The sequence below is a fragment of the Eurosta solidaginis genome, chromosome 1, assembly GCF_040869045.1.
Source record: "Eurosta solidaginis isolate ZX-2024a chromosome 1, ASM4086904v1, whole genome shotgun sequence".
Taxonomy (NCBI): Eukaryota; Metazoa; Arthropoda; class Insecta; order Diptera; family Tephritidae; genus Eurosta; species Eurosta solidaginis.
In genome coordinates, this window is record NC_090319.1 from 317,535,818 (window position 1) to 317,554,207 (window position 18,390).

At 37.5% G+C, this 18,390-nt stretch overlaps 1 protein-coding gene across 3 annotated transcripts in view; it reads right to left on the minus strand.

Annotated features, from left to right (window-relative positions):
- Positions 1-18,390, minus strand: part of AstA (allatostatin A) — a 69,222-nt gene that overhangs the window by 5,639 nt on the left and 45,193 nt on the right. For all 3 annotated transcript variants that reach the window (XM_067772401.1, XM_067772394.1, XM_067772388.1), the window contains exon 2: positions 4,741-5,225. In XM_067772401.1, the coding sequence (XP_067628502.1) occupies positions 4,741-5,170 (430 nt within the window). In that variant the 5' untranslated portion in view covers positions 5,171-5,225. The remainder of the gene's footprint in view (positions 1-4,740; positions 5,226-18,390) is intronic.

An 18,390-nucleotide genomic window follows, 5' to 3' on the forward strand; every position in this document is an offset into this window, starting at 1 on the left:
TCGGATTTCGGCCATTTTTTACACCAATACAAAGTGAGTTCAGATAAGTACGTGAACTGAGTTTAGTAAAGATATATCGATTTTTGCTCAAGTTATCGTGTTAACGGCCGAGCGGAAAGACAGACGGTCGACTGTGTATAAAAACTGGGCGTGGCTTCAGCTGATTTCGCCCTTTTTCAAAGAAATAAGTTATTGTCCCAGAATCTAAGCCCCTACCAAATTTCACAAGGATTGGTAAATTTTTGTTCGACTTATGGCATTAAAAGTATCCTAGACAAATTAAATGAGAAAGGGCGCAGCCACGCCCATTTTGAAATTTTCTTTTATTTTTGCATTTTTTTGCACCATATCATTAATGGAGCTGAATGTTGACATAATTTACTTATATACTGTAACGATATTAAATTTTTTGTTAAAATTTACATATAGTATAAGGAGTAACGTTCGTGCCAAATTTCATCATGATATCTTCAACGACACCCAAATTACAGTTTCCAAAAAATTTAAATTACCTTCTTTTAAAAGTGGGCGGTGCCACGCCCATTGTCCAACATTTTACTAATTTTCTATTCAGCGTCATCAGTTCAACTCACCTACCAAATATCATCGCTTTATCCGTCTTTGGTAATGAATTATCGCACTTTTTCGGTTTTTCGAAATTTTCGATATCGAAAAAGTGGGCGTGGTTATAGTCCGATATTGTTCATTTTAAATGGCGATCTGGGATGAGTGCTCAGGAATCTACATACCAAATTTCATCAAGATACCTCAAAATTTACTCAAGTTATCGTGTTAACGGGCAGACGGACGGACGGACATGGCTCAATAAAATTTTTTTTCGATCCTGATGATTTTGATACATGGAAGTCTATATCTATCTCGATTCCTTTATATCTGTACAACCAACCGTTATCCAATCAAAGTTAATATACTCTGTGAGCTCTGCTCAACTGAGTATAAAAATAAACGATTGTGAGCACACAAAGAAATATATTTGTACTGTGGCACTATTGTGAATATTTGCACTGCATTACCGGTAGTTGCTATTGTACGCTAGATGGCAGCGATAGCTGTAAGTTTTAATTGATTGACGATAGTTGCTATTATACGCTAGATGTCAGCGCAAGCTGTAAGTTAAAAGAACAGCTGATTGCTGTTGATATTTGATAAGATACTTTTATATTGACTGCGCAAGATGCGCATGGGTCAGGCTCGTTTAGTTTTATTAGGGATGTCTGATGTTGCTTCTCGTATGAATACTGATATTCAGCGAAATCCTGGCAACTTTCAGAGCAAATGAAATGAGCGTAGCAGCTTATGATGACGCCTTAGGCCATTTTCACCATCTTCAGCAGGTCACTTATTTATAAGCTATCAAAATTTTCGTTTTCTCCATGCCAACTTCTTAGGATCGGTTTTTTTAGTAGTTGGTTAAGATAAAATTAAACTAAGATTGCTTAAGTTCCAGTGAAATTTAAACTCCAATTAAAATACAGACCAGTTTTACAGTCACAGTCTGGCGGAGGCAGTAAATGCCGTTCCTTCGCTTCTATTTAGCTTTATAAGGAAAAGCCAAAACTTATCAGCGAGTAATAGGTTGAACGAACGTGCCTCCAACCCCCTTACCATGGACATTAACAATGAATAAAGTGGAACTGTGGGCGGTTTCTCTATGATTCTTGGGAAGGAACGGAATATATAAGGGAGGTCGGAGAGGAGACGGGGGTTTCTTACCGATCACTTATTTTATGATTGCAGATAAATTCAGTTCACTGTTAATGAAGTACAGTTTAGTAGAATATCTTTTATAAAGCTCGGAAGCAATAACAGATGGATTGTGGTGCGATAAAAAGTGGCCAGTGACTGCTAACTGACCTGTCCTCCGAAGAGTAGTATCACAAACGCGCATCTCTAAGACCAAGTTTATACAGTAGAATCGAACGTCGTGAGCTGAAGACATTTCAGAGGAGGTATGCCGGAATGAGGTATATTGAGATAACTGAGTATACAAAGGCTCACTTAACCTTTGGGATTGGAATTAAGACATGTTACACTAAGCGGGGACGTCTCAATATAATGGAAAATCAGTACAACCGAGGATGCATGGTGAATTGATTACGGTTATGACGGGTCATTGTCCGATGGAAGCGTTTCGTTTCATGCTTTTCTGCACAGCTTTTACCAAAACTGGGTGAAAGTATTATCATGTCATGAGTAATTGAAGTTGACATCATCGCTATTTTATGTAGTTCACAATGCACCTTCAAGTAGTCGACTTAGCACGTCCTAGCTAGCCCTCAACCTAACCTAACCTAAGTTAACATACCATAACCTAGCCAAACTTAGCCTAACCAAACAAAGGAGACATTTCAATCTAAACAGACTAGTCCAAAATGTACTTCTGTACCGGATCAGGGGGTTTTTCCGAACAGGTAAGTCACCCGTTCTATACCTCTCGGAAAGTGTGCCTGTGCATATACCCGGACCGAAAAAAACAGTGTGGTTGGAATTCAACCTTTAAGCAATTTTTTGAGTAGGCTTATTTGGCCACTGGCTTATAGTTTTGGAACAGTGGGCGGTACTATGTCCACATGCAATATAATCTGAACCAACTAGAGATCCAAGATATCCAAAGAGAGAGAGGGAAACGGAAAGAAAGAATATAGAAAGGCAAATGGAGAGTGGGAGCGATAAGGAAAGGGGAAGTGCTGAAAGGTGAGAAGAACAGGACCAACGATAAGAACAGCAATATTAACAAGTAAGGAAGGCTAAGTTCGGGTGTAACCGAACATTACATACTCAGCTGAGAGCTATGGACACAAAATAAGGGAAAATCACCATGTAGCAAAATGAACCAAGGGTAACCCTGGAATGTGTTTATATGACATGGGTATCAAATGGAAGGTATTAAAGAGTATTTTAGAAGGGAGTGGACCATAGTTCTATAGGTGGACGCCATTTCGAGATATCGCCATAAAGGTGGACCAGGGGTCACTCTAGAATATGTTTGTACGATATGGGTATCAAATTAAAGGTATTAATGAGGGTTTTAAAAGGAAGTGACCCTTAGTTCTATATATGAAGGCGTTTTCGAGATATCGACCAAAGTGTGGACCAGGGTGACCCAGACCATCATCTGTCGGGTACCGCTAATTTATTTATATATGTAATACCACGAACAGTATTCCTGCCATGATTCCAAGGGCTTTTGATTTCGCCCTGCAGAATTTTTTCATTTTTTTCTACTTAATATGGTAGGTGTTCACCCATTTTACAAAGTTTTTTTCTAAAGTTATATTTTGCGTCAAAAAACCAATCCAATCACTATGCTTCATCCTTTTTTCGTATTTGGTATAGAATTATGGATTTTTTTTCATTTTTCGAAATTTTCGATATCGAAAAAGTGGGCGTGGTCGTAGTCGGATTTCGCCCATTTTTAATACCAAGATAAAGTGAGTTCATATAAGTACGTGAATTAAGTTTAGTAAAGATATATAGATTTTTGCTCAATTTATCGTGTTTACGGCCAAGAGGAAGGACAGACGGTTGACTGTGCATAAAAACTGGGCGTGGCCTCAACCGATTTCGCCCATTTTTACAGTTATCGTCATAGAAGCTATGCTTTTATCAAATTTCACAAGGATTGGTGAATTTTTATTGGATTTATGGCATTGAAAGTATTCTAGACAAATTAAATGAAAAAGGGCGGAGCCACCCCCATTTTGAAATTTTCTTTTAGTTTTGTATTTTGTTGCACCATATCATCACTGGAGTTGAATGTTGATATAATTTACTTATATACTGTAAATATATTAAACTTTATGTTAAAATTTGACTTTTTAAATGTTCGTCATGCGATTTTGCTAATTTTTAGCACACATATAGTAATCGGAGTAAAGTTCTTGCCAAATTTCATCATGATATCTTCAACGACTGCCAAATTACAGCTTGCAAAACTTTTAAATTACATTCTTTTAAAAGTGGGCGTTGCCACGCCCATTGCCCAACATTTTGATAATTTTCTATTCTGCGTCATAAGGTCAACCCACCTACCAAGTTTTATCGCTTTATCCGTCTATGGTAATGAATAATCGCACTTTTTCGGTTTTTCGAAATTTTCGATATCGAAAAAGTGGGCGTGGTTATAGTCCGATTTCGCTAATAGTGATCTGAGATGAGTGCCCAGGAACTTACATACCAAATTTCATTAAGATACCTCAAAATTTACTCAAGTTATCGTGTTTATGGACGGACGGACGGACATGGCTAAATGAATTTCTTTTTTCGCCAAGATCATTTTGATATATAGAAGTCTATATCTATCTCGATTAGTTTATGCCGTTACGGATTACCGTTATGCGAACAAGATTAATATACTCTGTGAGCTCTGCTCAGCTGAATATAAAAAGATTGGGAGTAGGAATATTGTTATAAATTTTAAGAGGAATAATTGAGGAAGATGACGAGAAACAGGATAGAGAAATGGAAATAGCAAATGCAAGGTAAAGCAAAGCAAGAAATTATAAAAGAGAAGGAGAAATAAAGGAAAAAGGAAAAAGGGGGAAGGGGTATGAAAACAGGGTCACTCCTGGGATAGGAAATGAGGGAGTAAGTTAAAATAAAAGGAAGATATTGAGACAGAGAAAAGGAATTGAAGTGATTACATAGAAAGGAACGAAGCAGGCAAAGAAAAGTACAACTCCTTCCTAATTTGCCAATAGATCTATTTAATTGACTTACCCGCAAATGCTGCTTCATACAAATTTCCATTCAGCAAATCATCAACATATTGATCTTCATCATATTCACCGCGTTTCCCTAAACCAAATGAGTACGGTCTAGCTCTTTTACCCAAACCAAAATTATAGACAGGTAAACGTTTCATTCCATTACCGCCATTGGTGTAAGTGTACGCTCGTCTCCCCAAACCGAATGCATAACGTTCCATACGTTTATCATAGTTTGACGTATCACCAATATCATTACGCCGCATATCTTCATTATCAATGTCGGAGAGTATTGAGTTTGATTGCGGTTGCTGTTGTTGTGGCATATTAAGACCTGCCGATTTGCCATTAGCAAATGCGATGAGCGTTAAAAATGCAGCAAAAGTTGCAAGTAATAATGTTGGCACATACACAGTACGATAAGTGCTGTGGCGGGTGATCATTTTTCGGCCTAATGGGTGTGAATGTATTTAGCGCGTATTTGTGGAACTGTAGAAGCTGAAATAGAATAAAAGGGGAGGAGTTAAAATCTCGTGTGATTTTTAAATATTTTGTTAGAAATAAAATCTTATGCCAATTTCATACAGAGGCTTAAGGAAGTAGTTAGTACAAAATACAAATTCTTAATTATCTCATTATTGATTTATTGAATGCGTAATCGAGTGAAAAATCCAGTCGGTTTTGCTTGGTGCTTCGAATTTTATTGTCAATGTAACAAATGACAATCAAAAATAAATTATTTTCAATAATTTACGAAAAAGAGAAAAACACGAAAAAAATTTAAAATTTAATTTTCGCTACAGTTGCTGCAAAAGATAATATGGCACATCGAAAATGGCACATATTTGGTTAGGTGCAACATTTATGCATTTTATTATAATCAGCTGTACTTGTGCACAGGGTATTATAACTTTGATTGGATAACGGCTGGTTGTACAGGTATAAAGGAATCTCATCAGTATCGAAACAAAATTTGATTGAGCCACGTCCGTCCGTCCGTCCGCCAGTCCGCCCGTTAACATGATAACTTGAGTAAATATTGATATATCTTCACCAAGCCAGCTTATCTGACCCAATAAACGTTTTTGTCAATTCTCAGTTTGAGATACATTTGAGAATCAGTCCATTTCTCACATTTCAAACGTTAGTGTTCAAATGCATTTCAAATAACCGTTGATCGCATTCTCAAGCTAAAAGGCACATTCTAAATATGGAATTTTCCTTTATTTTCAAATTGAGAATTTTTGAATTCTCAACTTTTTCTGAAACGAGAATAAAGCGGAACGAAATGGAATCCACTGTTGTGCCACTTTCGGTAAGGAAATTAATTATTTGCTTCACTTTACTTTTAACTCGTTTAGATTTATGCATAATGTAGTACAATATCACTTAATATTATTAAAATGTATAAACACTTCCTTATTTTTTCACTTTATGTCCAACTTCACTCAATAAAATCGCTTGTTTACATTTTCAGCTAAAGTATGCAAATTAGAGATCGACGAATTATCAACGGCACTATCGACGACACTGTCGATAGCAATGATGTAAAATAAGCATGTTGTACTATGTTTTATTTTATTTATTATTTATTTTAAAATTTAGAAACTTTGGCGCAAAAAGTATTCACATTATTATTAACGAAAATATTCCATGATATCGATGGTTTTCTACCAGAATGGAATGAAATGAAAGTATATCTCAAACCATTCTCAAGTTGAAGAAAAACGTTTGAGAAAAAGTTGAGAAAATATTTTGTTTCAAATGATAAATAACGTTGAATATCAAACTGAGAATCAATGTTTTCTCAAACATTTGAGAGAAAAAAATTTTCAAGTATGTCTCTAATTATTCTCAAGTTGAAGATCGACGTTTGAGAAAAAGTCGAGAAAATATTTTGTTTCAAATGATAAATAACGTTGAATATCAAACTGAGAATCAATGTTTTTCTCAAATATTTTAGATTTTTGTTTTCAGTGTTTGCTGGGGACCCAGAATAGATTGGCATTGAAAATGAGCGAAATCGGATGATAACCACGCCCAGTTTTTTATACACATATAACAATTTGGAAAACACAAAAAATCTGATTATTTAGTAAATAATACACCTAGAATGTTGAAATTTGACGTGTGGACTGATATTGAGACTCTTGATAAAAATTTGAAAATTTTTTTTATGTGGGCGTGCCACCTTCCACTTGTGATAAAATCAATTTTACAAATATTATTAATCATAAATCAAAAATCGTTAAACATATCGTAACAAAACTCGGCAGAGAGGTTGCCTTTACTTCAAGGAATGCTTTGAAGAAAAATTAATGACATCGGTTAAGGACCACGCCCACTTTTATATAAAAGATTTTTAAAAGGGCCGTGGACGAATAAAATAAGTTATATCTTTGTAAACACCCTTATTTGTTTTTGTTGTACTCATAGTTAAGAAAAAAAAGGCCGATTTCGATTTTAACTATTTTTTGTAAAAACCAAATATTTTTTTGGGGCTTTGTTCGCTTAATGAAGCAAAGAGGCCTGTATTAAAAGGGAAACTTAATTATTTCATGAACATGCAGATTACCTAGCAAAGCAGGGTGCTGCATCAGCATTCTATGGTCCCGAGCCCTTTTGTGGACTCACAAAAGCACACACCAGGGAAACTATAAGTAACTGGGAAACTAATCAAATCAGGCGTCACTGGATTGATTGCCCAGGGCAAAGGCAGGCCAAACTGTTTATACTTCCGCAACGAAAGTATCAGCCAAACTCATTAGCCTAAGCAGGGAGGACCTAAGAACTCTTACTGGGTACTACACGGGACACTACGGTATACGATATCACCTAAGTAAATTAAATCTATCTGATATCCAAATTTGTCATTTCTGTAAGCTGGATGATGAAACGCCGGTTCACATTCTCTGCGACTGCGTCGCTCTAGCTAGGCAGTGACAATCCCATCTAGGTGGTGGGACTCCTAATCCCTATGTGATATGGAGTAAAAAGCCTGAATAGGTACTTAGATACATCAAAAGCCTCCAGATACAAAATTTGGCTGAAAGGTATTGCACAATAGATCTGCACAAAGGTGGCAGTGCTTCCAGACCTATCAATAATAATAATAATTATTATTATTATTTCATTAAATAAAATTGTGATTTGATTAAGTTTCTGTGTGAAAACGGTATTAGGCAATCAATCGCATTAGTGATGAAAAGTTTGTACGTTTAAATTTATTTGGCTATATTGACCACCACTTCACCAATTTGAATAATATTTTATAAATAGCTAATAAGCAATTCTACGGCCCGTTATCCAGGTGTAGCTAATTAGGACGCATTTGCGAGGCTGCCGGTAATTTTAAATTATTTAAAAATTAAATTACATGTACTAACATTGATATCAAATCACAAGAACTTTAGGAAGGTTTCGCAACCAGAATATTTTTGACCGGGCAAATTTGATTTTACCCGAATTATTTTCAGTTGCCATCATCATTAATTGGAGCATAGCTGTTATTGTCAGCTTGTTATTATCGTACTGGCAGCAGCAAAGCAGATCGAATCTTCCTCAAACTACTTTTCTCTACTCATATGAGGTCTCCTTCTTCCTCTGCACACGGTCGTTCAAACAAGTACTTTGTGAGCGCCTTTTTCATTTGCATAACATAACTTGACCAGCGCAGCCTTAGCATTTTTTCGTAACATAATTATTCAAGTCCCAATAACACGGATAAGACCATAAATTTGCTTCCAGTCACGTTGGTGTTAACAATTTAATATAATCAACTTTTTTGGTGTGGTTAACTAGGATTTGCGCGTTGAAGATCTGTAAAGAGGTGATCAGATTTGAAGCCATACACCATGACCCTATTTGAAACTAGAGCGGAAAGAGCACCACAGCGTAGATATAACTCCAAAGTTTGCTTGACCGCAAGCAATATGCTGTGTGTCATCGTAATGACAAGCGCAGCAAGCCAAATTACATCAAGTTTGACCACACAGCGCCCCCTTTTTCTACGGCTGCTCTACATAACTAAATCCCCTTTCCAAATTTCCTTAATGCCCCTTTATAGAAACTTCTACTCCTTCACACGCCTGGGTAGTACCTTGATGGTGCTTGTAACCGGAACGTATCGGATCTTTTTCCGACAAAGAAACATAAACACCGATAACCCTCCCCAAACCCTTCGGAAATTGTTAAGGTTGAACGCAATACGAAAAATAAACGACTATTTCCCTAATATCTTCGGTTTCTTCGCCTGGCGAAACCTGACATTGTCACTAAACAAATTATGGGCGACCTTATTTACACGTATACAAAACAAATGATGACCATATTGGACTCGATGGTATTACGCTACCGACTACCCTACATCCAAAAATACTGGGTGTGACATTCGACCATGCATCCGCAATTGTACCTAAAAACCAGAGCTGTAATAAAATCCTGAAATATCTTTCCGACAGCACTTATGGTAAAGATAAAGAGACGCTCATTACCACTTACTAAGCAATTGGCCGGCCGTTTGCATGTTAAGCGTTCCTGATATATTCGACGAGCCTTGATTTATCTCACTGGATGAAACAACAGGTCTGTCAAAACAGCGCTCACACAGCTGCTACGGGTTGTTTACTGTCTGCAGAACACCATTTATACAGTGGAGAGAGAGTAATCCCCATAAGGAAGAGAAGTGAAATGTTGAACAGTTTCTGCTGAATATCCAGAAACCTGGGCATCCCAAAAGGCATCTCATTACCTCGCCTCCCAGGAACTTAAGAAGTCATCTCCGCAAGGATTATGAGGAAATATGGCACCTGAGAAATCAGCCTAATGAAGAAAAAAACAAACACAAAAAGGTCCTCAGAGATATCTACCAAAGAGCCTCCTACCCTTATGACATGAATTGCTCGGCGACTTCAACTTTGCAGTAGAGGAAAGTAACCTCCCAAGTAGATGCGCCTCAGTCTAGCTCAACTTCGATCTGGATACCGTAACAGTTTAGACTTTTACCTATTCAGCATCAACCTCGGCATACGTAATATATGTCCTGATTGTAACGTATCCCCACATGAAACAAACCATCTTTTCAATTATGGAAGCAACGTCTCTAACACTTTTTTCACTCTGGTACACGCTTGTTGAAAATGCAAGATTTCTTAGACTTCCGTTTGAGGATACTGAAGATAATTTGTGAGCAGTCGCACATATTTTATGGGGTGAAGCACTGCTACAACAACAAAAACGCAATACGAATGATAAACATACACATTTTCCGGGGCAATGGCGACCAAGAAGACATAGTGGAGTCACCCCCAGCGGGTTAGGGGGATTGGTATATATCCGCAGCAGGTATGCCTGTCATAAGGGGCGACTAAAATACCAAATTGATGCAAGAGGTTGTGTAGCGCAAACCTTTCAAGGGGCTTCCGGCGCAATATATAGCTGCTGTCAACCTCAACTACTCGTGGCGAATCCTGTTTCTTTAACAGATGAGGCTCTGGCAACCTAGAGGCGGGATGAGCTACAAGGATTTATGTGGTCGTACTAAATCGTTACCGATATGGTCGGGCTAATACCTTAATGGATCTGAATCAGCATCAATGACACTCCAGAAAACTTTCGGGGAGTGCCCTTTTCACTAAAACAACAACGACAACGTAGTGTAGCTGCCTCTATACACTTGTATCATGGCTCCAACCAACTTTTGTAAAAAAAAAATTAGGCGCAAAATGCCTTTGGTGTTTCTTATTTCCAAAAACACTTAATCGAGTAGATACTCACAGCACCAAGCCCGTGCAATTACTTCAACTTGTGCGACAGGTCGTATGAGTAACTTTTTTGTGTGTGTAGATATTGTAACGAATTTATTGCAATTCCCCTTATTTGCAATCTTCTTCTAACGTTCGTATCGCTAAACTGTTGAATAAATAACTTCAATATTGAATAATGGAAAAATGACCTTTATTAAAGTACTTCACAATAACACTCAAACTGATTTTTAAAATAATACTGCTGTTGTTGCTGCTAGATAGCGTCTTAACCGAAACTGCCCATATCGCCTCTACCGCTGATGCTTTTATACTCTGTGTTTTCCTCGTGGCATCTTATAGGCGCTTCCAGAATTTTACTTAGTTATACATTTCACAGCTACAACTACAGATGTATAATTTTTATAGCTTCTCTCATACCCCATGCGCTTGTATGTGTGAGCGACACTTCTACAATCACAACTGCATACCTTTAGGAGCATTTCAGATAAGATATCTGCATGTGCTCGTGCGTTGCTCTCAGCTGCGTGTACCTACATATGTGTAGACATAATGATTGATTCGTGTATGTAGATACATTATGATTGATCTATGGATGTGCATGCAAGGCGCTGCTTAGCATCGGCTTAGAGATGGCAGCACCCCTTAATTTTGCTAATATTCGTAACAATATGCAAAAGCTTCTCATCATTTGATTTGCAATGAACAATTGAAACATGTTAAGCATTGTGGATAAGACAAGTGTGATAACTTCTGCATAAAACCGATCTCCTGATTTGTAACTGACTATCGTGGTCTCATTCTGTATCTCTTTCTATCACCCGCTGAAGATAGCCGCCCTCTGCGCCGCCATATTGAACATCCGGTCAAAACGCTGCCAAAACGTAAAATAGTAGCCATCTCGAACATCCTGTCAGGCAGTTGACGGATAAGATATCACACTCGTTTCATCCACAATGATGTTAAGTACATATGTATGTCGTTTGAATGAAACTGAAGCTATGTATAAGAAAATGAAGAAATATTTGTTCATTTGGCAAATACAACATCAAATTTCCCACCCAATGGCACAAAAGGTCATTAAAATTTCATATATGACTATAGGGGATGTGCATAAGTATGTGACCTTCAATATGGATAAACTACGTGCAGGATGAAATATCTTGCTAATGGCCAATATAATAAATTGTTGAACTTTAAACTATTTATGTTATAGCTTCAAGTTCATTGTTTAAACATAAATACTTACAAATTGCAACGAATCTTGGGAAATTCGTCTTATTTTATGAACTGTCGAATAAATAACTCCAATATTCAGTATTGTAAAATGGTCCTTATATAGACTACTTTGCGAGTACTACTTCACAATTATACTTCACTAATAACGTATTTAAATCAAAACAGACTGATTATCGCTTGCAATACGCTGCTTTTATACTCTCAATTAGCCTCGATCACCTATATCTCCTAAGGTCTAGACGTTTCACAAACATGCCTTCTAGAACAGTTGTATCTCGTTTTTGGTTATTTAGATATATACATGTACATATACATAACTGTAGTTTATATTTATACTCAGCTGAGAAGAGTTCACAGAGTATATTAACTTTAGTCGCATAACGGTACCCCGTAAGGGCATAAAGTAATCGAGAGAGATATAGACGCCTATATATCAAAATGATCTGGGCGAAAAAGGAAATTCATTTAGCCATGTCCGTCCGTCCGTTCGTCCATCCGTAAACACGATAACTTGAGTAAGTTTTGAGGTACCTAAATGAAATTTGGTATGTAAGTTCCTGGGCACTCACATCAGATTGCTATTTAAAATGAAAAAAATCGGACTATAGCCACGCCCGCTTTTTCGATATCGAAAATTTCGAAAAACCGAAAAAGTGCGATAATTCATTACCAAAGACGGATAAAGCGATGAAACTTGGCAGGTGGGTTGACCATATGACACAGAATAGAAAATTAGTAAAAGTTTGGACAATGGGCGTGGCACCGCCCACGTTTAAAAGAAGGTAATTTAAAATTTTGCAAGCTGTAATTTGGCAGTCGTTGAAGATGTCATGGGGAAATTAGGCAAGAACGTTACTCCTATTACTATATGTGTGCTCAATAAAAATTAGCAAAATCGGATGACGAACACGCACACTTTTAAAAAAAATTTGTAAAGTCAAATTTTAACAAAACATTGAATATCTTTACAGTATATAAGTAAATTATATCAACATTAATCTCCAGTAATGATATGGTGCAACAAAATACAAAAATAAAACAAAATTTCAAAATAGGCGTGGCTTCACCCTTTTTCATTTAATTTTTCTAGAATAATTTTAATGCTAAAAGTCGAACAAAAATTTACCACTCCTTGTGAAATTTGGTAGGCGATCAGATTCTAGGACGATAACTGTTTTCTGTGAAAAAAGGCGAAATCGGTTGAAGCCACGCCCAGTTTTTATACCCAGTCCACCGTCTGACCTTCCGCTCGGCCGTTAACACGATAACTTGAGCAAAAATCGATATATCTTTACTAAACTTAGTTCACGTACTTATCTGAACTCACTTTATCTTGGTATTAAAAATGGGCGAAATCCGACAATGAACACGCCCACTTTTTCGATATAGAAAATTACGAAAAATTAAAAAAAATGCCATAATTCTATACTAAATACGAAAAAAGGGATGAAAAATGGTGATTGGACTGGTGTTTTGACGAAAAATATAACTCTAGAAAAAACTTTATAAAATGGGTGGACACTTACCATGTTAAGTAGAAGAAAATGAAAAATGTCTGCAGGGCGAAAACAAAAAGCCCTTTGAATCATGGCAGGAATACTGTTCGTGGTTTTACATATATAAATAAATAAGCGGTACCCGACAGATGAACTTCTGGCTCACCCTGGTCCACCTTTATGGCGATATCTCGAGAAGGCGTCCACCTATAGAACTAAGGCCCACTCCTTTTAAAATACTCATTAACACCTTTCATTTGGAACCCATATCGTACAGACACATTCTAGAGTCACCCCTGGTCCACCTTTATGGCGATATCTCTAAAAGGCGTCCACCTATAGAACTAAGGCCCACTCCCTTTAAAAATACTCTTTAATACCCTCCATTTCATACCCATGTCATACAAACACATTCCAGGGTTACCCTAGGTTCATTTTCCTACATGGTTGGCCTACATGGTTATTTTCCTTTATTTGTCCCCAAAGCTCTCAGCTGAGTATGTAATGTGCGGTTACACCCGAACTTAGCCTTCCTTACTTATTTTCTTGTAGCCATATGCAATTGTATGTGTGAGTAACAACTTCTGCTCTTAGCTTCTTGCTACATATATATATGTGAAATAATCTCTCTGCTTCTTCGTTGCCTTGTACATAAAGTTGGCTGCTTGCTTTAAAGTGTACATATACATAAGTGTAGCTGGTTGCTGTGTTTGTTATTGTGCTTATTTACTTACAGCATAGTAACACATTTAAGCAATTCTACACAAGTTTATGCATCACAATGCAATCAATCTAATATTCACTTCAAGTGATAAAAATTAAAGACGTACATACATGCATACATATATCGATTTCATTAATTTTTTTATGCGTAAAATGTGCTTGTAACTGTTGTCTTGTCAACTCCTCATTCACTCCCTTCTCTCACTTCATTGCATCCTTTCACCGTTTTTATTGCTAATGTTCTCGGTTGTCATTTTGTCATTGGGAAAGTAACAGTGAAAAATCGTGCCGTCAAAGTCTATTTCGTTTTGTGCATATTAATGCTTGTAATATTTAGCGGAGGAGTTGAATTGGCACTTAAAGCGGGTAAATATTTTAAAAGTATTAACGTGTGCAACATTGGCGGGCAGCACGTAGCAGTTTTCTTTGTTTTTCAAATTAAAAAGTAAAGTAATACTAAGTACTACATACTACATACTTAAGTTTAAAGGACATTGAAATTTAAAAGAGCAAAAATACTCGTTTTTTAGTTACTATGAAGCAAACCCCACCGTAGAGGAGTTGGAGGAGTGCAACAACTTCCTATCACAGGCGCTGACAGCTGCGTACAACAGAGATTGTTCTCTGAGAAGCTTCAAGGGGATCATGGTAGAGTAAGGTGTTGAGTCTTCTTAGAGGGTACGTAAAAAAGATTTTAAAGTTGGCAAAGAGGCACAGAGCGAGGACAGCTGGGATGTATATAGAGATCTATAAACGTGAAATAAACAGGTGGAAGAGGGTTCCGTGGAAAAATGTCTGTGCGAACGTAGAATGGTTCAGAGATACCGCGAAACTGAACAAAGTCTTATCTTAGGGCGATGCAATCAAGGGACTAATAAGACAAATAACGACGGGGCATTCCCCGCAGTTGTTGTTGTTGTTGTAGCGATAAGGACACTCCCCGAAGGCCTTGGGGAGTGTTATCGACGTTGATGGTTGGTACGTTCCGGTACCAAGCCCTATCATCTCGGGAACGATTTGTTAAGACCACATGCGACCTTCTTGGCCATCACGCCCTCCCATCCCTTAGATCCATTAGGAGTTCGGGGTCGCCAGGGCCTCGGCTGTTAATGAAACAGGATCCGCCACGGATAGGTGAGGTTGACAATTGGGTATGGAGAAGCTACACAGCCCCATTGAATGTGGTATTTAGTCGCCTCTTACAACAGGCATACCTACCGCGGGTATATTCTGACCCCCTAATCTGATCGGGGTAAATTGAGTCCCTTGAGACAATACTAAAGCACACTTCCCATCAGAAGATGATGTGGAAGAGTTATAAAACAACGTCCAACTCCCAGTATGGCGCGTGAGGTACCAGGATTGGTGACAAATACCAAAATTGAAAGGGCAATAAACACTTTTGCCATTTTAAAATTGCCGGGTCCAGTGAGATATTCCCTGCAGATGGAAAGTGGAACGATTTTAGAATGACTAAGAATAATCTTTAAGGGTTGCATAAAACTGAGCCACGTTCCGTAATCTTGGAGAATGGCTCGTGTAGTCTTCATATCGTAAGCGGGAATAACCAGTCATCTCATCCAAAAGACTACAGACATATTAGTTTGACATCTTTTCTGCTCAAAACTCTATAGAGATTAATAGATGTGGATATAAAATCAGAAATGAACGAGGGATTATTCTCTCCAGCACAACATGCTTACACCAAAAATAAAAGACATTCGATACACTGAACATCAGGAATATGCTCTAGATGCTTTTCTGGACATTTCCGGAGTTTTCAACAATGCCTTTGAAGCCAGCAATCATGGACAGTCTCAACTGGATTGAAGTTCATCCGGATGTAACAAATTTGATCGGCTTTATTAAGCTCCAGAATGATCATATCGCAATGGACCGACGCGTAGACTGAGGCAAATAAACCTGTAAACAGAGGAACGCCGCGGGATGGAGTTTTATCACCAATGCAGTGTATATGGCTAGGCATCTGGAGTTGAGTTAAACACCAACGGGGAAAAAACCGAATTAGTATTATTTAATAGGAAATATAAGGTCCCTTTCCGGTAAAAAATTTAAGGAGTAACCCTACAAGAAAAATATATAGCACAAAGTATCGAGGAGTTATACTAGATAGTACGTTGTCGTGGAAACTCCATGTGGAAAAGGGCGAAGAAAGCCTCCGCGGCAATGTACGCATGCAAGAGGATGCTTAGATGCACGTGAAGCCTATCGCCTAAACTCTCTCATTGGGTATTTACGGCAATGGTCAAACTTTACTATGGGGTCCTTGTTTGGTAGACACCCAACAAAGTACGTTTACCAAAAACCTTGAGGGCGTATGCAGATTATCAATGATTAGCATAACAGGAACCGTAAACACTACCCCGACATCAGCATTGCATGCCATTCTGCATATTCAAACTCCATACCTAATGTCCAAAAATATCGCGTTAGCTATTGCAACAAGGTGTTAGGCCTTGGGAAGAAACGGTTGCGCATGTTCTGTGTTCGTGTTCTGCGCTCGCCAAGTCAAGGTTCCAGACATTAGGGGCGGCAGAGTTGCAGGATCTCGAGGCAGCAAATATGCAAGGTCCTAAAATACTTGTAGTACTTGCCAAGAGGACGGAGTTATTTTATAACAAAAGTCCTGGCAACTGATTGAGATTATTCCGTATAGTTGTAAAAAAATTCCGATAACATTATCGACACATTCGCTCTATGTGAGGTCTTTATTGACTGGCTAGTTCAATAACCTGGGTCGATTTGTATGGACGAAAGTTAACCGATATCGCGCCATCAATTTTTCGTAGGATTTGGGCTCAGGAAAAAAAACTATGCATACCCAAAAAAATAATTTTCGAGCCTGCGAAAAAAATGGCGAAAGGGTAAATTTTTCTACCAAAACACTCTCCAAAACCCAAAAATTTTTATTCTTTTTTCAAAAAACTATTATCCCCAACAGTTTTTAGAAAAAAAAATATAAATAATAAATTTGTAAATACCAACAGGTTTTAGGGGAAATAATTCATTTTCGAAAATGCACTATCTCAAAATTTGTTTCAAAAACTTCATATCTGAGCATAAGTCCAATGCATTTTGACATAAGGGGGAGTTCATGAAAAGCATTTTGAGATAAGGCGTTCTTGTGAGAAACCCTGTTATGGGAAATTTTTGGAAAATATTTTGAGGTAGAACGATTTTGAACAGGCAGCCTACATGGGATGATACTTTACTCAGCAGCCGCAATGAACTGCCAAAAAATAAAAGTAAATGGCATATCGTCTTAAAGCTTTATATTCCGGCCTTGACTTTGACATAAAAGTTCACTTTTTATTCTGAAATTTCGGCAAACTCTTCTCCGTTAAGTATTCATGGAAGTGTTTCGGATAAACCGTTAATTTAGAATATTCGGAACACGTTCGTTTGATACTACCTCTCGAGGTCCAAATATATCAAATAAGTATATACATAATATTCTAAATATAAACCGATTCCACAAACTCTTAAATGGAGATGAATGTTCTGAACATACGGAACGAATAAAGTTAACATGCCCAATGAGTACATTCCGTTATGGCATCTCCATTACATACTAACTTGTCGAGTTTTTGACGTTGAACGCTGAATTTTGAATTGGTTTAGGTTTCGTATGTTCATAGGTTTACGAAAGTGCACGACTCCTTGGTGTCCGTACTTTTATTACCTATGTTTAGCCACACTAGTAGATCATGCCATAATTAATAATTTACTCATAAAATTAAAAACATTGTTCTAAGAAATTATGCAGTTCAGTACTTATTGGAAATTTGGAAACTGACTGCTTCCTATTTCTACTACTAATATTTTTCGAAAAATCGCAAAGAATCAACACAGTTAAGGGATGTCAATTCGATTTGGGAGCAAAATGACTGCAATTGTCAAAAAATATGTCAGCCGTGCAAACATGGTTCAATATATGGTTGGCTTATCTCATCAGCTGATTTTATTTATTTCATTGCATGGTCGATGGGATTGTCAAAAGGAGATGGCAATCAAAACAAATTGGCAACATTTTCTTACAGATACAAAAACTGCTAAGTTTTATGTATCCATTCCATACCATTTGCACCAACACCAATACACAGATTTTGACAATTTGAATAGACATATTTTGTTATTGTACAAATGAGCCAACCATAGAGTTGAACCATGCGTGCAAACCTCTTTTCATTGAATCATGGTACCAGGTGTTGTCATCCCAACAGCTGATTGCTTCTTCTTGATTAATGAAAATTTTCTTTTGACTTGACATTCTTCTGCACCGCGAATTGGTTCAATTTGCTTTGCCACCACCTGGTATGGATTCGCCTTGAGCTACATACATGATAAGGCCCCTGAACTAAGTGATATTTTATTTTTGAAAAAGTATCTACCTAAACTGTGCTAAACAGCGAAAAGTAAAAC